At 44.9% G+C, this 22,718-nt stretch overlaps 2 protein-coding genes across 4 annotated transcripts in view; one reads left to right on the top strand and one right to left on the bottom strand.

The window, feature by feature from the left end:
* The first annotated feature begins 58 nt into the window (after positions 1 to 58).
* On the top strand, positions 59 to 12,152 carry POLR1C (RNA polymerase I and III subunit C). Of its 2 annotated transcripts, none has more exons than XM_081905677.1 (9): positions 59 to 187; positions 1,217 to 1,288; positions 5,728 to 5,835; positions 7,640 to 7,772; positions 8,269 to 8,385; positions 8,630 to 8,779; positions 10,237 to 10,386; positions 11,134 to 11,250; positions 11,817 to 12,152. In XM_081905677.1, exons 3-9 carry the CDS (start codon positions 5,752 to 5,754, stop codon positions 11,933 to 11,935), a joined length of 870 nt encoding a protein of 289 aa, XP_081761803.1. In that variant the 5' UTR covers positions 59 to 187; positions 1,217 to 1,288; positions 5,728 to 5,751; the 3' UTR covers positions 11,936 to 12,152. The 2 variants fall into 2 exon arrangements, with proteins under 2 accessions (XP_081761803.1, XP_081761802.1); XM_081905676.1 differs by lacking the exon at positions 59 to 187 and adding an exon at positions 230 to 512.
* A 614-nt stretch (positions 12,153 to 12,766) lies between these two features.
* XPO5 (exportin 5) overlaps positions 12,767 to 22,718 on the bottom strand; it is a 34,939-nt gene continuing 24,987 nt past the window's right edge. Inside the window, exons 22-32 of one of the 2 annotated variants that reach the window (XM_081905640.1) lie at positions 21,585 to 21,681; positions 20,860 to 20,996; positions 20,031 to 20,128; positions 19,344 to 19,390; positions 18,428 to 18,522; positions 17,023 to 17,085; positions 16,781 to 16,863; positions 16,262 to 16,369; positions 15,944 to 16,084; positions 15,576 to 15,740; positions 12,767 to 14,280 (exon numbers count right to left, since the gene is read on the bottom strand). In XM_081905640.1, coding sequence (XP_081761766.1) covers positions 14,143 to 14,280; positions 15,576 to 15,740; positions 15,944 to 16,084; positions 16,262 to 16,369; positions 16,781 to 16,863; positions 17,023 to 17,085; positions 18,428 to 18,522; positions 19,344 to 19,390; positions 20,031 to 20,128; positions 20,860 to 20,996; positions 21,585 to 21,681 — 1,172 coding nt within the window. In that variant the 3' untranslated portion in view covers positions 12,767 to 14,142. Of the gene's footprint in view, positions 14,281 to 15,575; positions 15,741 to 15,943; positions 16,085 to 16,261; positions 16,370 to 16,780; positions 16,864 to 17,022; positions 17,086 to 18,427; positions 18,526 to 19,343; positions 19,391 to 20,030; positions 20,129 to 20,859; positions 20,997 to 21,584; positions 21,682 to 22,718 lie in introns of both variants that reach the window. The other variant, XM_081905639.1, reaches the window with a different exon arrangement.

The following is a 22,718-nucleotide window of genomic DNA, read 5'->3' as shown; positions in this document are numbered from 1 at the left end:
CCAATAAGGTTATGGACCGTCCCAGCCAAGCTGAGGACGTGGAGACTTAGGCGCTCTCGCGACATTTCGTGACAGGCGACCTATCCTTTGCGCCATCTTGGTTGCTCCGGCCTAGGTTGCCCAAGGAGGGACCTATGAAGCCGTGGTCTGTGAGAGACGGACGGAGAGGAAAAGGAAAGCCTAACAGGTAGCACCCGAGGCCAATATACGTTCAGCTCTAGGCCAAACCGATACAAAGAGCGTTTTTTGACGCCACGCACAACATGGCAGGTTGAAGGCGAGCAACGTGTTTTCCTTTCGGTCTATGAATGTGCCTCAGCCATAGGCTGGCCTGTATCACATGACTCAGAAAGCGTTGCTCTCCCCCCGCCTTCCTCCTGAAAACAAAACTCGACGCCGCGCGCCGCAGCTGCGTGTTTCTTCCGCAGCCGGTGGAGGGGAAGATGGCGGCGTCCAGGAGCGTGGAAGAGATGCGGAGCCGGGTGGTCCTGGGCGAGTTTGGTGTCCGCAACGTAAGTCAAAGAGGGGGAAAGATGCCGGAGGAGCGACAATCTCTGGTCCCGAAGTGGAGGCAGCTAAAGGGCTTAGTGTGGGGACTGGAAGGGATACACGCGTCGAGGGCTGCGTGTTGCGTGCGCGTGGCGCCAGTCTTTGGTGTGGACAGGCGTAGTTCCTGCTCAACGATTCATATATATTTATTTTATTATTTATACTGTCTTTTTAATGACTGATGTCCATTACAAAATAAAAACCCAATGCAAAAATCCAACTAAAATACTCTACTGATACAGAAAACATCTATTGGTTGGCATATATGAAGTGGCTTCATTAAAAACAAAGTGATGTGTTAGAGTTGAAGTAATGTGTCTGAGATGCTTGGGAAGTTTTGCCTATTTTCCACATGCAAGTCGACTTACTGGGCAATCGTTAGATGACCAGTAACACACGTGTGAATTCTGCCCTCTCCCTTTGTGCTGCAGATACCTACAGTAAAGTGAATATCTGCCACTCGTTCTGCCCTTTGAACATCTGAATCTGCCTTACATTGAGTCAGACCCTGGGTCTGTCTAGCTTGGTATCATATACTTTGGCTGGCAGTGACTCTCCAGGGTTTCAGACAATAGCCTTTCCTAGCTCTAGGAGGGGATTAAGCCTGGAACCTTGTGGGTGCAAACTACATGCTATACCACTGAGCTGTGGTCTTTTCTTCTTCCAGGTCCACACAACAGACTTTCCTGGGAATTACTCTGGATATGATGATGCCTGGGACAAGGAGAAGTTTGAAAAGGTGAGTACTTTTGGTGCTTAAGTAAATGGGTTGGAGTACAGTGGTGCCCCGCAAGACGAACGCCTCGCAAGACGAAAAACCCGCTAGACGAAAGGGTTTTCCGTTTTGGAGGCGCTTCGCAAGACGAATTTCCCTATGGGCTTGCTTTGCAAGACGACAGCCCATAGGGAAATCTCCGGGACAGTGGGGAAGCGCAGCGCGTCTTCCCCGCTGTCCTCGGACCTCCTCCGAAGCCTGGCGGCGGGGCGGGGACACCTCCTCCCGCCGCTGGGCTTCGGAAGGATGCCCCGATGCCGGGCGGCGGGGCGGGAAAGTCTCCCCCCGCCGCCCGGCATCGGAACGATGTCCCGAAGCCGAGCGGCGGGGCGGGAAAGCCTCCCCCCGCCGCCCGGCTTCGGGGCATCGTCCCGATGCCGGGCGGCGGGGCAGGAACGCCTCCCCCCGCCGCCCGGCTTCAGGGCATCGTCCCGATGCCGGGCGGCGGGGCAGGAACGCCTCCCCCCGCCGCCCAGCATCGGAACGATGTCCCGAAGCCGGGCGGCGGGGCGGGAAAGCCTCCCCCCGCCACCCGGCTTCAGAACAATGTCCCGAAGCCGGGTGGCGGGGCCGCGAAGCCTGGGCGCGCTGGCAACTCTCCGCAAGGAGCGCTCCCGCTGCTTGCGGAGAGGTCCGCGAAGCCTGTCCTGGACCTCTTCTGAAGGCAGGCGGGGGGCAAAAGTCCTTGTTCCCCCTGCCTGACTTCCCAGGGGCTTTTAAATTGCCCCGGACAGCGGAGAAGTTCTCCGCTGTCCCGGGCGATTTTAAAATGCCGCCCGCCAGAAGAGGTCGGGGGAAGGCGGTTTCCATAGGAACGCATTAATTGATTTTCAATGCATTCCTATGGAAAACCGTGCATCGCAAGACGAAAAACTCGCAAGACGAAGAGACTTGCGGAACGAATTAATTTCGTCTTGCGAGGCACCACTGTACATCTTCCAATTGGACATTCTAAAATGCTGGCTTCCTTATGCCAGGGATCCCCCTCCAATGGCGCTCCAGTGGCCGTCCAGATGTTGTTTGGCTCCAACTCCATCAGCCCCAGCCAGCATGGCCAATAGTTAAGGATGATGGAAGTTGTATTCCATGCGCATCTGGAGAACCCCAGGTTTCCCACCTCTTCTTAATAGTTTTTCTTGTGCCTACTGATGTCCTTCATAGTGTTATGAATTTGGGGTGGGAGGAAGAAGGCTGTATGCAGCTCCCTTCTAACCCCTGGATCCAGCAAGTGTTAAAATATAAACTAGGCTAGCTTCCTGTGTTGAGGTGATAGCCAGTGTGATGAGCCGTTAAGGGAAACAAAGGAAAGTGGATCTGTGTGCGGCAGCAAATGGATGCCCTCCTTCAACTGACTGGTAACTGGAAAAAGACAAAAGCAAGAATTGAGAGTTGGCAGTGAGGTGACATAGAACTACAGCAGTAAGCTGTTAATTGAATCTAAGTCTGCGGCTATGGGAAAAACAAGACCCTCCATTGTAGGCTCTGGTTGTGTGTGTGTGTGTGTATATATATATATATATATATATATATATATATATATATGCAGGTTTTGGTGTCCTCGGGTGTCTTCCCGTGTAAAAGTTGGGGTGTCTAGGCGACGTTTCGACGAGGTCTCACTCGTCATCTTCAGGCTGGTGCTTTCGGCTTCTTGTTACTGGAACAGAGCAGGATCTCAGTGTTTGAGTTCCTATAAATACTGTTGAGGGGGTGTGGTGTATAGCCTCCAATGTTCTGGGCAGAGAGGAAGTTCCCAGGCTAGTGTGCCTTTTCTTCTTTTGTTCCTTAATAAAAATCTACGAAATCTACGAAAGCAAATATATATATATATATATATATATATTTGCTTTCGTAGATTTTCACGGGTACAGGAATGCAGGTTTTGGTGTCCTCGGGTGTCTTCCCGTGTAAAAGTTGGGGTGTCTAGGCGACGTTTCGACGAGGTCTCACTCGTCATCTTCAGGCTGGTGCTTTCGGCTTCTTGTTACTGGAACAGAGCAGGATCTCAGTGTTTGAGTTCCTATAAATACTGTTGAGGGGTGTGGTGTATAGCCTCCAATGTTCTGGGCAGAGAGGAAGTTCCCAGGCTAGTGTGCCTTTTCTTCTTTTGTTCCTTAATTACTTGAGGGATATCTTGAGTGATTTCTTGAGTGATATCCTGAGTACCACTTAGGTGGGTCATTAGGTGTGGATTAGTTGCTAAAGTCTTTGTGTCTTGACCTCTTGAACTTTGTGAAGAGTTTTTCTGAGAAGATGGCTGTACTGCACTTAGTTGTGCTCTGGCTTGGCTTCGTGTATAGGGGCGAGCTGTGGTTTTTGTGGCCTGTGTTAGCCAGATCTGTGTAGGGATTGCAGGGGGGTGCAGCATCCGGAGGTGCCACCATGGTTTGGCTACTGGATGGTGTCTGTAATTTATCTGTGGAGAGGGTCTGGGTTTGGGTCTGGTGTGGTTGATTGGTGATAGCGTTCTGTGTGCCTCTGGATCTGGTGTCAGTTTTTGTGGGGAGGGCTAATTTCCAGATGTCTGGCAAGCGGGATGTGTCGTCACGCTTGTTCATGTTGTGAGGGTGTTTCTCTATCTCGATGGCTTCCATGATTATTCTCTTGTGGTGATGTTCCATGTTAAAGAGCAATTTGGAATCTGCAAAATTAATTTCGTGTCCTGTTTCTTTCATGTGTTGGAAAAGAGAGGAAGTTTTTTCTTCTTTTTTGACGGCATTCTTGTGTGGCAATCAACCACACCAGACCCAAACCCAGACCCTCTCCACAGATAAATTACAGACACCATCCAGTAGCCAAACCATGGTGGCACCTCCGGATGCTGCACCCCCCTGCAATCCCTACACAGATCTGGCTAACACAGGCCACAAAACCACAGCTCGCCCCTATACACGAAGCCAAGCCAGAGCACAACTAAGTGCAGTACAGCCATCTTCTCAGAAAAACTCTTCACAAAGTTCAAGAGGTCAAGACACAAAGACTTTAGCAACTAATCCACACCTAATGACCCACCTAAGTGGTACTCAGGATATCACTCAAGAAATCACTCAAGATATCCCTCAAGTAATTAAGGAACAAAAGAAGAAAAGGCACACTAGCCTGGGAACTTCCTCTCTGCCCAGAACATTGGAGGCTATACACCACACCCCTCAACAGTATTTATAGGAACTCAAACACTGAGATCCTGCTCTGTTCCAGTAACAAGAAGCCGAAAGCACCAGCCTGAAGATGACGAGTGAGACCTCGTCGAAACGTCGCCTAGACACCCCAACTTTTACACGGGAAGACACCCGAGGACACCAAAACCTGCATATATATATATATATATATATATATATATATATATATATATATATATATATATATATATATGTGTGTGTGTGTGTGTGTGTGTGTGTGTGTGTAAATAAACCATATATTGTAAAGACACCACAATCTCCACTGTGCCTCATTTCCAAAAGGAAACATGAACCCTGGGTAACCACCTAAACCCCTGGATTCTTGCATCACTCAGTGATTGTGGGGGCATGCAAAAATAGCAACCTGTAGGGTTGTGGAATATCCTGTCTTTCTAGATCAACCTTCTCCAACCTGATTGCATCTAGATGCTTGAGATCAAAAATCTCATCACTCCAGCCAGCATGGCGAGTGGTTAGGAATGATTTGTAGCTTTGTTCAGGCTGTCGTACTGTTCAGACAAGAATTCAGAAATGCTGTCAGCCTAGTTGGACGCTATGCATCTGGGCTGTGGGTTTAAAGTGTGCTGCAGGAGGCTTTTCAAAGGTACACAAATGAAAAAGTGCATCTTAGCTTGAGGTTTGTTGAGAATGATGCTGCTGGTGGTAGGCAAATGACTCTCAGTCAGAGATACAGGAGGCCCCTTCATTATAATGTCTCCAAGGGCAGTTAAAACATTTTTATTCACTCAAACATTTCACTCTGGTTCAATTGCCCTTTGCCCATTCTGTCATTAAGTTTTTACGCTGTTGTGTCGTATTGCACTGTTGTCAGTGAAGGGTGCTCTCTTAGAAGAAAGATGTCACTGCCCCACCCAGCTCACCTAACCCTGAACAAGTCCTCACGTGCCTGCCTTACATCTTACATCTAGTCCAGGGGGTAGCACTGGCCATGAATCTCCTCCTGCTTGGTCTCTGTGTTGTCCTTGTACGACTCAGCAGGGAGGTGGATAGTAGCAAAGCTAAAATTAGTTGGTTCTATCTGACATTGGCTCTGGTGTCACCTACTCTTGGTCTCCTTGCCTTCCACCCTACGGTTCCCAGTGAGCACCAGCCATGGTTCCTTGGGTTGTGTGGGTTACTTGCCACATTTTATTTCATGGCATTTTTATCATATTAAACCTACAAACAATGTCCATTTTGAACACTTGTCCTTCTTGTCCCCAACAGAATTTCAGAGTAGATGTGACGCACATGGATGAAAGCACTCTGGAATTTGACATGGTGGGGATTGATGCTGCCATTGCTAATGCCTTCCGACGCATCTTGCTTGCTGAGGTATCCATTTCTCTTCCCAAGCAACTAATAAGACACTTGCAAGATAATCCTTTAGTTGAACATTATTGCCCAGGTTTGGCTGCTACTCCTTTCTGCAAGTACAAAAAGGCCAGAATGGAGTTGTTTTAGAATATACAATAAATATATTTCAGATTTCCCTGAAAAATATACAAAAATATGTTGGGGGGAAATCTGTTGAGCAGGTTAGTTAAAGACTCCAATGTGGGCAAAATGAGATGGGAGGCCTTGAGAACCATTTGAAATATATAGAAACACTTCTGAACATTGTAATGTTTAAAATATACTTCTCTGTTATGGAAAGCAAGCAGGCATTCATGAATTTCAGATGCCATTATAATCTAGAAAAACTGTTGTCTGGAATAGCAAGCTTGGTGCTGTGTATAGATTATCTAGTCATTTGGGGATAATTTGTATAAATCAGATTTTTAGTGTTTTATTGGATGTGTCAGTGGCCATTGGTGTTAGGCACTTTCATAGAGCATGGATCGAGGAACAGCTCTTGGCCAATGTGACTACACAAAACGTTCAAATTCTTATGATATGAGTTTGAGTCATAGAATGTTAGAATTGTAGAGTTGCAAGGGATCCTGAGGATCATCTAGTCCAACCCCCTATATTGCAGGAATATGCAGGTGTCCCATATGGGGATTGAACCTGCGACCTTGGCATTATCAGCACCACCCTCTAACTAACTGAGCTATCAATGCTCAAACCCATTGAGCTGTTCCATGATAGCTTAATTCCATAATACACTTGATAGTATTTAAGGTGCCACAAGACTCCTGCTAATTTTTCTGTATTTAGAAGCAGTATAAATCTTAGTCCCCTGCATTGCATACTAACAATGAATGGTGGCATCTCTGCTTATGAGATTCTTGGCGGCACCTGGCTAGTCTTTGTTGCAAACAGACTAATGGAGTAGATAGGGCACTTGTTGAATCACACAAGCTCATTCTCAAAATAAAATGCCTTGGTAATATTTTAAACCATCCTTGATGAATTTGCTAATGGTGAGGTGTAGACAAACTTCCTGGCCCAGCGTCCTCATCAATGCACTAAACTGGTCCTCATTTATTAATTTTACTTGATTTCTTACCCACATTTTACCATATGGTTCCAGGGCAGGTTAAAGAAATTTAAAATTCAATAGTGAAGTTTTAAACAAACTTTCATTTTATTTATACACCACTTCATTGTAAAAAAAACACCTGCAAAACAGTTTACAAAAAGATAAAACAACAAAACTGAGAAAAAAATCACAGCCATACTTTAAAACACACAAAGGTTGAAACATGGAAACAGATTAAAATCACCATAGCTTCCTAAGCATCTGGCTGGGCTAGTCTAAACAAGAATATTTTTAGCAGGCGCAGGGAGTTCCAAAGTGCAGGGAACTTACACACGCTAAACAACCAAGTTATTTCAAAAAAGTATTACGTGGCATCTGTAGTAGTTCCATTTCCGCCATTTGAAGGAGTTGAGTGGGCACATGTGGGGTAAGGTGATCCCACAGGCAAACTGGTCCCAAGTTGTCCTCCTAGATGCCTGCAGCTGCCCCGCCATGGCCCTCTCCATCAGCTTCCCCCAGAAGGGGTAGTCTGGCTGATACCTGTTCCGATCCAAAGGGTCCAGAGCTAGCGTCTTTAGGAGCAGCCGCACCACGGCCTCTTTCAATGCAGGTAGGGCTGAAATGATCGCTGTAGCTCTTTATTGAGGACTGCTGCTTTGAGAGGAAATGTGTCTGGATATTGATTTGAAATGACCTTTTTTTACTCTTGCTTAGGTGCCAACCATGGCCGTAGAGAAGGTCTTTGTGTACAATAACACCTCCATTGTGCAGGATGAAATTCTAGCTCATCGTTTGGGACTGATCCCTATCTGTGCAGATCCTCGCCTCTTTGAATACAAGAGTGAAGGTGAGAAGGATTTGTGGAAGATCCCATTGGCTAGGACAGACATTAAAACAATGGAGGCTAGTCTACAGGCTTCATACAGCCCACTAAGTACCCCCCACAATTTATTTATTTTTTACTGATCCCTTTCCACTGTGATATTACAATGCCAAAAGGAATTTTGTAGCCTTCTCCGCAATTTGTCCAGTAAAAAAATGTATCATTATTTTATTTTACTAACCCATGACTCCACTGCTTTGATTGCGTAATACCAAATGGTATTTGTGCCCCAACAAATTGTGTCTTTAAAAAAAGGCACCCCTTAGAATTCGGCCACACCCACTCTTACACTTTGGCCACACCCACTTTGACTCCTGGCCTCCAGTGGTTGACTGTGGGTCAATGCAATGCTTGGCCTCCCAAAAGATTAGCCATCCTCTGCACCAGAAGAACCTGGGCATCCAGTGGAAGTGGCAGTTGCTCAGGGTAGCTTCAGATTATTCTTCCGTTCCTTTTGCAGAAGATGAATGTGATGAAATTAACACTCTGCAATTCCAGTTGAAAATAAAGTGCCACAGGAATCCTCAGGCAGCCAAGGAATCGTCTGACCCTAACGAACTGTATATCAACCATAAAGGTAAAGCTGCTCCTTCTTCTGCTGTTAGTGTCATGAGAGAGACAGTCCCCAGTCCCTTTGCTCTCTCACTCCTGAAGCTCTGAGATGACACCACCAGAGCTTGCTTTGCATTATTAATTGCTTTATGCCTTCCCCAGCTTCCAGCCTATTGTTTGTTTCCTTTTGTGGAGAGAGGAATTAAGAGTTGATTCAGTTGCCTGCCTTGTTACAGATGCAAGTCTTTTTTGGCCTTTTCTTTTTTCAGTTTACAGCAAGCACATGGAATGGGTGCCACTGGGCTCTCAGGCCGACAACATGAATGCCAAGTTCCGTCCTGTACATGACGACATCCTCATTGCCCAGCTGCGGCCCGGCCAAGAGATCGATGTACTTATGCACTGCGTCAAAGGCATTGGTGAGGCAGCTGGAGTGCTGGGATGGAGTTGGCAAACTTTTTGGAAATGTGGGGCATGGGACCACTGAGATTTCTGGGTTTGGCTAGTATTTGCTCCTTGGTGATTTACAAGATGTGTTTTGCTAATATCCTTTTTACAAGAGGATAGGATGTCTTTGGTTTGTTGGAATGGGCATTCTGGGTTGTTCTTCAGTAGTTTGCCTTTGCTTTAAGGAAGAAGCTTGTTTCTGGTCCATGGTGAGGCCTTGCAGTTCTCACTTCTTTGCATTGCTAAAGATCTGCCTGTGACCTTTGGGCTGTGTAAAGTACAGGCAGCGACCGTTTTGTGCAGGAGTTACTTTCCTGGCTCCTGTCTGCCATTGCACGTCAATTGGATGCACCTAAAAAGGTTGCCGTCTGAACAACCAAACATTAGTATTTTGAGGATGGGAATTGTATCTACATTGGCAGGACTGGTACTATAGGCTTCCATTTTCATAAGGTAAAAGACTAAATTGTGTGGAGCAGCCAAGGAAAAGCATCCTAGAACTTAGGTTGACCAATCAACCTTAGATACTTGTACGTAGCTTTGAAGGGAAAGTGGTGGTGTTTTTTGTGTCTAAGAATGTGACATGTTAATCAGCCTTGTTACCAGTTTGACATGTCAGGTATAAAGTCTACCTTTCCAAATCATTTGAATCAATCTGGATTAGCATAGGTACAGTGGACCCTTGGTTCTTGAACGGCTTAGTTGACAAACAAATCTGCTCCCGAACACCAAAAACCCGGAAGTGTTCTGGTTTTCGAACGTTTTTTGGATGCCGAATGTCCGATGCGGCTTCTGCTTGAGTACAGGAAGCTCCTGCAGCCAATCAGAAGCCACGCCTTGGTTTTCAAACAGTTTGGGAGTTGAATGAAATCCTGGAATGGATCAGTTTCAAGAACCAAGGTACCACTGTACTGGAAACTCAAATTAGTTAGCAAGGGCTTTCCTAGTGTAAAAGATACTGGTGGGTTTATGTAACTAGGTGCTGTGAACGTTCTGTGTCTGATGCTGAAGGGTGGAGGTCTTTCAAAAAGAGTCCACCCGTCTACCTTCTACCAATCCAGGGATTGGGTGACTCTCTGGAGCAGATTTTAGGGGGCACCTGCCTGGGCTACTGCAGTGGGAGAGGAGAAACTGAAAGCCCTGTTGCACAAGCAAATGGATATCAAAGGATGTCTCTGCAGCTAATGAAAGTCCATATGTGTGTGGTCCATCATGCGGCAACAGAAATAGATTCTTTCTCTGTTTCGAATTCCAAATGACCTGATTTGTAATCTGTTTCAGGTAGTGCAGGTAATTTGAATTATTAACCACCAAGGAACTGGCTGTGTATATAAGTTTAGGTGGCTGATTAAAGAAAAACAACAGTTCCATGTTGCTTACTGGCTGTCCCTCTCTGATTTTTTATTTAATGAACACTCTCTTTACTCAGGTAAAGACCATGCAAAGTTTTCTCCCGTGGCTACAGCCAGTTACCGGCTATTGCCAGAAATCACTCTACTACAGCCTATCGAAGGAGAAGCAGCTGAGAGGCTGAAGAACTGCTTTTCTGCTGGGGTTATTGAAGTCCAGGAAATCAAAGGTATTTTGTACCTCCTCCCCTTTGAGGACTCTGTGACCCTCTAGAAGCTGTTAAGACTGTAGCTCCCATCATCTCTGACTTTGCCATGCTGACTGGGACTGATGAGAGAGACTTGGCATCCAACAGTTTCTGGAGGGCCAATCTCTACCCTAGACTGCAAAAATCAGAGGCTATGTTTATTGAGATGAGAAAACCAGAAAGGCTGATACCCCATCTCTATACCAAGTCTGGGTAAATGTGTATTCTTCTGAGGTCTCATTTCTGGCCTACAGCACCTTGCCCCCCAGGTATTTTGTCGAGTGTGGTTTGTAGAAATTGAAAACTTGGGGCTACGATTCTTTCCTTCTGCTTGTTGTCTGCACAATGTTTCAGAGATCCTATCCTATCTGACCATCAATATGTCAGGATAATTTTAGCTTGTGAAAACTCTCTTTGAGGTCTTGGTGAGTTCCTTAAAATAGCAATATGATTTATGCACACATACTTGGGGAGTAAAATTCCCTTGAGGCCTGTTGTTATGCATAATAAAATTAAACTGTAATTGCCCTCTGGCTAGCCTGGAAAATGCCACCTTTGGCCCCACTGCTCTGGCCTTGAGGAAATCCTTTGAAACTGTTTCCTCATTAGAATATATGTCCCTTGTCTTTGGGATGCAGAAAGGGTCGTAATTCAGCAGTAGAGAGGGAACGTTCAGTAAACACACTAGCATACCTGTTTAGCATATTAAGTGTTGGTCTGTTTCTCTAGGGCAAAAAGTGGCAAGAGTGGCTAACGCTCGATTGGACACATTCAGCAGAGAAATTTTTCGTCACAATGACCTGAAAAACCTTGTGCGCTTGGCTCGGGTGCGAGATCACTACATCTGTGAGTAAGCCTTCAAATGCTTCTGTTGCTGCCCCTTTCTCTGACATTTTACTATATGTAGTAACTGTGGGTGGTAGTCATGCGTCTAAGGGGCCTCAAGTAGTTTTCTATGCTTTTACCTATAATTCTATATAAAATCTGTTTATGTATGTACTGATGTGAAACAAAGTTGGCAATCATTTTAGCCGAGTAAGGCTGCAACCTAATTCTACTTACCTGAGAGTAAGTCATAAATATGAGTTATTTCTGAACAGTCGGAATTGCAGATTTAGCACCAGATTTCAGTCTTCAAACGTTTAAGCTTACCCCTCAACCGTGCTTAAAAATCTAAAAACAGTTAAGTGTTGTTGATGGTTACATGGTTGATGGTTACAAAAACAAAGATTTTCAAAGAGCAGAAATGTCCTCTCTTCCCGCCACCCCCATTGGATGTTAAGACTGTTCTGAATTCTTAGGGTTATTAACAAGAGCATAAGACCACACAGTGCATTGAGGCATTATGTTGCCAATTGAATTGCCTTGCCTGGACTGGCTACCTTGGATCTAATTCTATCCCGTTTCTTCAGTTTCTGTTGAGTCAACAGGTGTCTTGCCTCCAGATGTTCTGATGAGTGAAGCAATCAAGGTATTGATAGGAAAGTGTCAGCAGTTCCTGGAGGAGCTTAAATTCATCCAAAAGAAATAAGTTTTTCTTTCTGAAAAGTTCAGCATAAGGATTCACTTGGTTGGGATCGCTGCAGCTGTGTCATGAAGGAGGGCGTCAACCAAGTCTGGGTCAATAGACAAGGAGAAACGGACCCTCTACCACGGATGTGAAAGACTGAAGCAAGTGGCTGTGTACCTTTTACTTTTGTGGCACTCAGTTTGATATGTGGCTGAAAAGGGAGGAATATGTGATGCCACTAGGCTAAAAAATATCCTGCAAGCAGAAGATGGGTAGGCTTCAGCAATTGCAATATCTTCTAAGTTGCTTTTTTAAAGACTACATCAGACCTGTAACAGGACAACCTTTTCTGAGAATTGCCATTAAGGTCTAATGCCTATGATGATTCTTCTACCACTCAAATGGCAGAATTCTAAAAAATATGGTGTCATTGAGCTTCTCTATTATTTATTAAATAATTTTTGAGGCCTCGACTGCCTATGGAGTAAGCTGATTTTTTTATCTTCTGCTTTATTTTAATACATGAACGGAGGTGCAGTTGGGCTGATTATTGATCTAATAGCTTATATGTAGTTTGGCAATTTCAACTGTTGAGGAGCGTGATAAACTATCTGCTTAAGGGAAGGGACTGATCTTTACCCCATATTCAGAATGAATAGCCAAGATAATTTTAGCAACGAACTTTATTTAAACTAAATAGATTTGGTGAGCTTTCCAGCTGCAAATGTAATCGTGCAACTTTTGACCTATAAAAGTTTTGCCATAGTAAAAAAGCTGCTGTAAAATTCAAACATGAGAAGAGTTGCTTCAGTGAGAACTGCAAATTAGTGAGAATAAACCCAGGACCAAGAATTTATGTATAAAACTGAAAGAGCTTTATTGACATTCAGAGGTGTATCACAATTGATTGGAGACATCTTTAGATACAACATCCCTACCAAAACCCCTTAACATTATTATTATTTTTTCTATTATGGCCAAAGAAAATTAAAAATATACTCATGACACAATAAATACAGTTAGGCTAGACTTCAATGCTATTTGTCGTGGCAGTTTTGTTTTAATAAAAGTTACACTGAGATCAAGACTTTAAGAGGGTAAACGGAAGTTGGAGTAGATTTGGGGGTACTAGTGAGGATCTGAACACCAGCTTAAGGCCTGCTTCCTTCACACTTTTCTATTAATGTGACCAGATCTAGGCACTGCAAAGCCACTTAAAAACATATCGGTACTTCTCTCCAATGAACGTTCTTTTGCATCTCCAGCTAAACTACTGCAGCAGTTGTTAAGCAAAGACCAAATTAGTGCTGAAGATTTAAACTTTAAAGCGGGCTAGGAATCCTATGCTATACAAGCAAACCCTAACCTACTTTAAGGCCCGATTTGGAGGCATTTTGAACCATCAGGCACTGCAGAGGATAATCCAGAACTCTGCTGCTGCGCCCCCAAATGCAGCATTTCATCCTAGTTAAGTATTTCAGACCAGCACAAAATATCCCTGGGCTATTGTCGTCTACAGTACTCAGGCTTCTGACAGCAAAGACCAGAGTTCAAGCTAGGATACGATTTTTATAATGTTCTTAGGCCAAACGAGGACCGATAGTTCACTTCAGGCTTCCTGAGGTACGGCTGAGCCAAACTGACAGTAAGAGAGACTTCACCAGTTCCTGAACTGTCTCCGGTTTGATGGTATATATGGTAGAGTGCTGCTTCTCTAGAGAAACTTGAAGTCGGCCGAGACTTGGCGGGTTCAGCAATGCTCAGTGTGCAGACTTGGGTTAACTCGGAAGAGCTGGGCCTTTCCAAAGGGAAGCAGACGAGTCCTCTGGTAGTGCCATATTGAGGCAGCCACAGTGCAGGGATCCTGATTGAAGACATAGTAGAGATCTGGCAGCATGCTGCCTTCGCTGGAAAAGCATTGTGTGCCCATGTGAAAGTTAGTTCTGACAGAACTGGTCCACTGATTGATAGGGCTGAATGGCTAGGCTCCATCCAAGGAAAATGAGGTTGTGCAATAAAGCTGCAAATGGAAATAGGGAAATCCAACAGGTTTTGTGTAGTAGATGGGATGTGACGAACTCAGTCCTCCAGCCTCCGAAGCAGAAAGAGCTGGGGGGCCAGTGAGAGAGCTGAATCCAAACACAGGGGGAAGAGTAGACAAAGTAGGCAAATGGCTACTGTGAAAGAACACAGAATAGAAAAGGGGGTAGTGAAAGTGTTCTGAGCTTCTATTGCTCAAAGAGCGCAATGAGGCTTCCATCTTCATTATCCAATGGATTTGTATCTAGGGGAGCCTTCACCTTCTTGAAAAGAGAGGGAAGGTTTCTGATATGAACTTCCTTCCTAAATTGCTCTCCAAGGGGCTTCTGTAAGGAACAAGAGAAGTCTCCATTAGGCATTGCACATGCACAATAACTCCAGTAGAATTTCATTTTGCCACAACCCTTTAATTGTGAGATTGTAACAACTCAACATTCCTTGGCTACTGGTGGTAGAGCCTTGATAGGGTCAAAGCCAATTCAAGTGTCTGCAAGGAACTTTAAGCCTTGCCAACATCCTTCTACCAGTTCGTTGAAACAAAGAGTTGACTTGCTGCATGCCAGCAACAAAATGCTATCTTTGCTAATGACTTTTCTCCCTGCTGGACGTGGGTGGCGCTGTGGGTTAAACCACAGAGCCTAGGACTTGCTGATCAGAAGGTCGGTGGTTCGAATCCCTGCGACGGGGTGAGCTCCCGTTGCTTGGTCCCTGCTCCTGCCAACCTAGAAGTTCGAAAGCACGTCAAAGTGCAAGTAGATAAATAGGAACCACTCCGGCGGGAAGGTAAACGGCGTTTCCGTGCGCTGCTCTGGTTCGCCAGAAGCGGCTTAGTCATGCTGGCCCCATGATCTGGAAGCTGTATAGCGGCTCCCTCGGCCAATAAAGCGAGATGAGCGCCGCAACCCCGGAGTCGGCCATGACTGGACCTAATGGCCAGGGGTCCCTTTACCTTTCTCCCTGCTAATGCATTCTTAACAGTTGGCCTGCCACCGATCACAAGCTATGAGAGAGGTACTTTTAACCTTTGCTCTAAAGATCAGCATATTGTGCTTTCAAACTCTGATTATTTATTTAATATTTTTATTATTATATATCCTATCTTTCCTCCAAGGAGCTTTAAGTGGCAAACATGGTTCTCCGCCTCATTTTATCCTCCCGAATGTACATTAGGTTGGGGGAGAGCAACAGGCCCAAGGTCACCCCGTGAGTTTCATGGCTGAGTGGGGATTTTACACATGGGTCTCCCAAGTCCTAGTCCAAAACTCTTTAACAATTACACCACAGTGGATCTTGCACTGAAGCTGTATACTTATCCATGCAGCCAATACATGCCTAGGTCCTTTTTTTTAAAAAAAAAAAAGAGAACTACATCTCAAGAGAAAGGCATTTGAGTTTTGCTACTGTTGTGACTAACCCGAGGCTGGTGGGACCTAGAGTCAGGACTAATAGGCTAAAAAAAGCTGCCACTGATCTAACAGTAGCCTAGGTAGAGAGAGTTGTAAATTGCTTCGGGATGCCTCATGGGAAGCAATTAATAAATGAAAACGACAACATGGTTCCATTTTTTTTCCTGGAGGTAAGAAAGAGAGCTGTTTCTGTGCTGCTTGATGCCACAGCCTACCCCTATGCAGCCTGCGATCAGGCGTTTAAAATGGTCCTTCCGGCGCTTGTCTGTTACTTTCTGTAGCGTTACGTTGAGTAGCTTGGAATCAAACTGTTCCAGGGAGTCTTTCTGAATTTCTGGAATCTGTTCCATCACTGCTTTCAGCTCAGCATACCGTGGACGCTTCAAGTAGCAAAGAAGATAGTGAACAAGGATCGTTACCAGAACAAAACCAAAACACATAAGCCCTGGGAAATTAAGAGCCTCCCTCCCACATCCAAATCAGGTCATAGGGGTTGGCTCAGTGGGCTTGCATCACCACTAATCCTCAAAGATGGCAGAAGACAGAGAGAGAAAGAGAAATTCTTTCCCCTGCATTTCCTTACCAAAGCTTCATAGATCTGGAAGGCCAAGTGAACGAGAGCTGCCATACACCCGTCGTGTTGCCCATGTACTTGTAAACCTGTCAGTACACTTCTGAAAAACCAGCTCACTGCTTCAGGAATCATCATGTTCTTTGTAAGCGCCTACAGAAGACAGATGAACATGTAGCAAGATAACCCAGATTCTACCCATCTTCCCAGAAAAGGCGATTTCTACGATTCACTCATACTATGCACACTGTGCCCAAAAGGAATCACTAACTCTTGGCCATATTCAATCTTCACCACACTCCACCCTACTAGTCCCTGTAATGGAAGCACCTCTTTAAGCAGCGGCCAGCACAGATTTGTGGTAGTTCTTTGGCAGGACAATGTATCCTTCCATGAAAGGGATGTGAAGGCTGTAACCAGCAGCGCACTGCAGACATTCTGGAGAGAGAAAAGACAGACACGTGGCAGCCTGTGAGATTTGTTCTTGGTTCCTGAGAACAAAGGTTCTTGAGCCTAAGTATTGTACAATGTGCTGTGATATTGAAGAAGGCCGAAGTAAAAAGCTGAAAAAGGATTTATGATCATATCAGCCATGAAAGCTCCCTGATGCCCTTCCAGTTCGTCCAGAACAATCAGCCATCTGGGACTCCGATTTGCCCAGGAACCTTGATATGTGGAGGGTGCATTTGGCTGACTGAAGCTCACAACTGTTACTGAATTTCTAAGGTCAAGGGTTTCTCCAATAAAAGTTCAGAGCTCTGTTTTAGGCTTAGAAGGGTCTACTAAAGGAAAGTCTCTTTCAAAATGTGCACACAACATGGGGAAGGAATGGAAGCTCAGCTTCCTTACCTCTTGCTTCATCAAACACTTGCCCAATTCAGTGAGCTCAGAATTAGATGGTGGAGTCACCTCTGTAGACATCATCTCCTCATCTACGGGGGGAAAAAGGCGATGTGAATGCATTCTTCATGGAACCTCAGCTTCATGGCTGAGGTGGGAAACTGAGAGCCCATTGATTTGTTAGCTTAATGATTAATCTGATCCAGAATAGACCTCAAATGTGGAACAGAAAGGAAAATCCGTTTACGCACCATCTCCATCTGCAGCAACAGCACTGTTCTGCTCAGCACCCTTCTTTGCGACACAGCAAACAGCTGCAAATACACCGGGGGGGGGGGGCGCGGAATGTGAGATATTCACAGAAAAAAAACTTTACAAAACATTACAACCCCCCCTCAGGACTACCCAACTTAATTCTTCCTTTGCAATGCCTTTATATGTATATAATGTATATCAATGCACTGAAGGTCATGCCCTCCTTACTCTGTTAGCCGATCCCCCTCCCATTCCTCCACATTAACCTCCTAGGGCTTCCCCTTCTCACCTGAAGCAACAGCTAAGTTCACTTTTCACCTTCCCCACCCCATTTCTAAAACCACCTCTCTTCCATTCTCCAGTCTCACTTTGTACTCATTTTCACCTTCGCCCCCGTGTTCGTGTGTCCTCCCCCATGCTTTGTGCAATTTCCCTTTCACACTGGCCACTCCTGTGGGAACCTCCGGCATCTTTCTCCTCTCACATCTTCAACACCATACCCCACCCTGACTTCACACAAATCCAGGATGGGATTTCCAATGGGAGCTATGCATGATGACAGCCTTGCATTTTTATGTCTATAGGAAGATATTACTATATAGTGATAATGTATAATAAGGAGGAAAGGAGTGAAACCCACCTTTGCAGAGCAAAATGCTTCCTGTTCAAATGGAACAGTATTTCCTCCAAGTCTCCCATCAGGGTGAGAGGTTTGGTATGGTTGGAAACCTACATATGAAGCACTCTGGAGGTCACTAGAAAAAAGCTATTGCTTGGTTATGTGTCTTGGACACCTAAACCAACTGGCAAAGGAAGCTATAAGACCCAAGTCCAAAAAGGATGGCAATTATTTAGGTTAGTGGCTTCCAAACTCCTTATTCTCAGGGAACAATTTCTACGGCCATTTATCTGCTAAGGAAGTCCTGTCCCTCTACTGCAAAATTGCCACATATTGCAAAGGATTCTGGGCCACATTTTAGGTCATGCTATCAGATCCCACAAGGTGCTGGCAGAATTGTTTTGGCCTTGATGCCACCCTGTGTGAAAATATAATGTGCTGTACAACATGCACAACTCTGTTGCCATACATTTTGGGCAGCTTGTCTCTCACTACCATTTTTCCCAATTAAGGAATTAATAAACTTCCAAGGAACACAGACTGAAAACCAGTATTCTAGGCCCTATTTAGGCCTAAATTGGACGTGCGGCGTAAGACTGAAAAATGACAGCTTTGACAATGGAAGCATTTCTGGAGCATGAAAAACAAGATTAAGAATTGTCACAACAAGCCACTGTGGTCCCACAAATCCGAAAATAAACTTACTACTGGAATTTATTTTGCTCAAAGAGACATACTACAGATGGCCCAGGCTTCTCATGCAACCTACTAGTTTCTCTCACCAATTAGATCCACAACTTCTCGGGTAAGCACCCTAACTAGCTGCTCCTCTAACATCTCTTGGGATTCTGGGTTGTCATCTGCTGCATCTTCGTCACTGCTGAAGGAAAAGACGATCAATTTTAAAAACGCAAGATAGACTACAACTGAAGCTGAGCATGATAGCATCACCAAGATGAAGGTAATGTTGATGGGTAGCTCATCTGTCCTGGGCAGTGAGGTTCAGTCTGTCCTAGGCAGGGTTGCACTCTCCTAAAGGATCAAGTTCATAACTTGGGGTGCAATTAGATCTAGCCTTTACTTTTGATGCCCAAATGGTTATCTGTGACAGAAAACACAGCTCAGGTAGATGTCCGTTTACCCTGGACAGAAGCAATCTGGTATTTGTTATTGTTGCCCTCAGAACACTCAGGTTATGCTATTTTAATGTATTATATGTGGGGCTACCTTTGATGAGTTATTTAAAATTGTGCAAAATACAGCCGCAAGGAACATCTCTCTCTGTTTCTGGCCTATTTATGAACATAATTCAAGCTGCTGGTCTTAACCATAACTGCTTGGGACCCAGGTAATCTAAAAGACTGTTTGTACTCCCATGAAGCTGCCTGATACTAGACACTGTTGGTACAGCCCTTCTCTAGGCACTTCCACAATCAGAGGAAGCATGGGAAAGGATCTTTTTGGTTGCGGCACCCAGACCTTGGAGCACTCTCCTTAGAAAAGTTATTCTGAATTCTTTGACCTCTGGGCACAAGGTGAAAACCTTTTAATTTCCCCACATCTTTTAGTCGGTGTCAGGTGTTTTAGAAAATGTTACGGCTTTGGTTGCCCCCTTCAAGAGAGACTGCAGTAGTGCAGACATCAAGTGGCATTTTTGAGTAGCAGTCCCCCTCGTTTCTTTTAAGCCATCACACTTACCAAAGCACACTTCGCTGGTTGATCACCTGCCATTTTTGGGACAGCCTCTGACAGAAAGGAACAAAGAAAGAACAGTAGCATAATATGAAGGCAATCAATGAGATACACTGTGTGTGTTCCATGTCAAGAGAACCCAAATTCTGTGACAATAAAAACTGAATTTGGTAATCCACTTAAATTATGCAAACCTCATCACCTTATGTAACACCTCATCAATTCTGATTCTGCTATTTATAGAAATAGGCAGAAAACTATGCAGGGCATGAAAGCCTTCCCCTTCCCTGCAAGACATTTTGCTCAGCTGCACCTCTTAGCCCCTTCAGCTTTTGAGAGTTCACTAAGCTTCACCTTGCTACACAGTATGAAGCCTCCTAGACCTTGTTGTTGGGCTAAAATCTGAAGCCTCAGCCAGGGTGCAGTAGTCCCTAGAGGGTTGTCTTGCATGTAGGAAACCTGGTGAAAATGTGTCCCCAATGATAGTGTTACCTAGGTATTTGGGCAAGCCACCATGTCCCAGTTTAACCTGCTTCATACGATATTGCTGAAGTGAAACTCGGGGCTCTCCGGAGAAGAGGCAGGATGCAGATGTAACAAATACATTTCAGAATCCCGAACAACAACAAAGTCTGGAAGCCCTGGCCAGTAACAGCAGCAATTGATGCAAGTCATAAACATGCTATTTCTTACCACATACAAGTAGGTGAAGAGTGGTCCAAGTATAGGACAGATAAGAGATTCATAGTGTTCAGATGGACAGGAAAGGACCAAGGGCTTCACAAACACACCTGTGTGGAGCGAGTTAAAGAAGTCCAGCATAAGCATTAGCATTTCCACACTACAAACTACTGAACCACCCAGCCCTGCGGCTGAAGCTCTCCTTTAGCTCTCCTTTAATGATAAACAGACTAGGAGACCAACTCCACCACCAGAAATCCCAAAGCCTGATCAGTACAGGCAACTGCACAAACAGCTCCTACTTAAAATGCTCCATAAATCTGAATGGAGAAGAAAGGCTGATTTATACAGGCTTTTTATTCCTTGCAAAACAAGGGAGTTAAACACATGATAGGCCACAATACATGGTTGGAGGGCTGAATTCTGAAAAGAGGGTCACAAGTTCTGCAAACTGGGCTTCCTACTATTTTGGCTGAAAGTGAAGATGAAGAACTAGGATGATTGCTGTGGTTGTTTGGACATGAAAATCATTTACTGGGAACTCTATTGGAAATCTCGAACTTAGACACAGAGCCAGAACCATTCTGAGCCATTTCTTCCCATATTGTTTTGAAACCCTAGCAGACATGCCTCCTCCAGATACTCTGAAGGTGCTCTTTTCCAGATATTTTTCTGAGAAGTGAACTATCTGCACCAGGAGTGGCCAGGTGCAGAAGGATGGCAAAAGGAGCAGGAAATCGTGCTATTTTGAAAATAAGACCTCTCATGTCGTGGACAAAGAGAGGAAGTCAAAAATGATTTTGGAAGGAGAACCTAGCAACAAACAGCAGATAAAGGATACGAAGCATGGGGCGGAGTCTATAGTCAGGGATGTTGTTTAGGTTGAGAAAAGCAGAGTTGAGCAGCTCAGTTGCTAGGCCCTCTACGGTGTAGAAATCTTGCTGCATTGATGAGCCAGCATTCCCCAGGACATGGAAACTGCAATTCAAAAGACAATTCAATTTAGACAACAAACATGAAGGTTGGAAGACATTCTGCTCTGAAGATACAGATTTGTGTTTGCTTATTCATTTGTGAAAAGGAGGATTGCCTTTTGGGGTCAGACCAAAGTCCAACTAGTCCAGCATTCTGTCTCCGACAGTGATCAGTCGAAAATTCCTACAAAGCTTACAGGCAGGACATAAACTGATACCAGCCCTTTTGTCCCAAGGGCCAAGGCACCCAAGGTGATTACACATTTATAATATTAGAACAAACAATTGGTACAAAATATTCTCAGGCCAACCTCAGGAGTCGATGACCCATTTCCTTGTCTGAGGTTCCTTGTTTCTGGCTTCCCTAAGGGCACACAAGTCTTTCTTAAGTAGGCCCAGGGAAGGTGGTGGGAGTGAGGTTGCACCAACAGCTCCCAGGACAGTGATGGTTTTATTGAATGAGGCAATAAAAGTTCGTGAGACAAGAAATTATAGTAGTTAAAGGGCACCAAACTGCACTGTATGCCTTTTGATCTGCTGCTGTTTTTGTGCATTCCACAAGTTTATTTTCCTAAATCATTGAAGTTCTTACCAGTTGTCATACAGGGTACAAAAAAAGCCCTGCATCCTTTCCAACACTGTTTTGTAGACAGGAGAGTCATAAATTTCCAGCAGGGGCTGAGGAAGGCCTAAAAAGAGTGAAATATTATCGGTGAATAGGTTCATCTCGACAAGAAAATGAAATGCTAATGGAAGAAAAAAGCATTATTACAGGAAATCATGTAATGAGACTGTTTGGGGATCCACCAAAAGCAACAAACACAGATGTGGATATATAATCAGGGTTGCAGGGTCTATCTAGACTAGAGCAACGCTGCTGCTACAGCTTTAAAAACTGATAGGAAGGCCAGAAAAAAATGTGATACTCTAGTCACATTACCTCAAGCTGAACTAGAAGAAAGCTGGCGTGTTTTAACAATTTCTCAAAAGCAACTTGGACATTCTAATCATATACATTTCTACCTGTGTCAGAGATTGTATAACTTAAGATGCATCAGTGCCTGAAATGGTTTAGAAGATCCTTTGCAAAACAAATCTAAAGCAGTCGTCTCTACCTGGCATGACGTGAGCACAGGCTACATAGGTACATAGAGCTAGCCACATTGTAAGCTTTATGTAAGAAGTGGCCCTGAGGCAGAATTAGAATCCAGCTCCATGTCACAATTGTACAGATCATCTCTAAAAGTCAACCCTCCTCTGAAAATGTGGTGGATTTAGAACAGAAGTAAGGAACCTTCTTCAGTCCCAAGGCTGCATTCACTCATAGGCAACCTTCTGGCAGATGCATATCAATGGTGGGGGCAGGGCTAGAGGCGTAAGTGGGAGCAGCAACGGATGTGACTCTTCCTTTTGTACAGTAGGCCACATTTCAGCCCTGCAAGTCAGAGGTTTCGACACACATACCCACCCTCCTTTCCATCCAGACCAAGCAAGAGGCAGTACCACAGTTCAGGGACACATTCCAGTCACATTGCAGGAGGGTGGCGGAAAGTCTTGTGAGGCGTGTGGGCTGTGGGGAGGTCAGAAACGCCCGAAAGGCCACATTAGGCCCCTGGGCCGGAGGTTCCTGACCCTTGAGGTTGAGAGTTAAGATCTGGAAAGCCTCTTGGTGATGGGCCACCAGAAAATGGTGAACCTGTGTGTTATTAGGCCAAAGTACCTGCCA

Source organism: Podarcis melisellensis (genome assembly GCF_964234715.1).
Source record: "Podarcis melisellensis genome assembly, chromosome: 3".
Taxonomy (NCBI): domain Eukaryota; kingdom Metazoa; phylum Chordata; class Lepidosauria; order Squamata; family Lacertidae; genus Podarcis; species Podarcis melisellensis.
This window is presented reverse-complemented; position numbering and strand designations above follow the sequence as displayed.

Excerpts from the sequence above, each read along its gene's own strand:
- POLR1C (XM_081905676.1), top strand. The coding sequence starts at position 444 with ATGGCGGCGTCCAGGAGCGTGGAAGAGATGCGGAGCCGGGTGGTCCTG. Across the intron at positions 513-1,216 it reads GCGAGTTTGGTGTCCGCAAC|GTCCACACAACAGACTTTCC; the intron begins GTAAGTCAAAGA and ends TTCTTCTTCCAG. Across the intron at positions 1,289-5,727 it reads ACAAGGAGAAGTTTGAAAAG|AATTTCAGAGTAGATGTGAC; the intron begins GTGAGTACTTTT and ends TGTCCCCAACAG.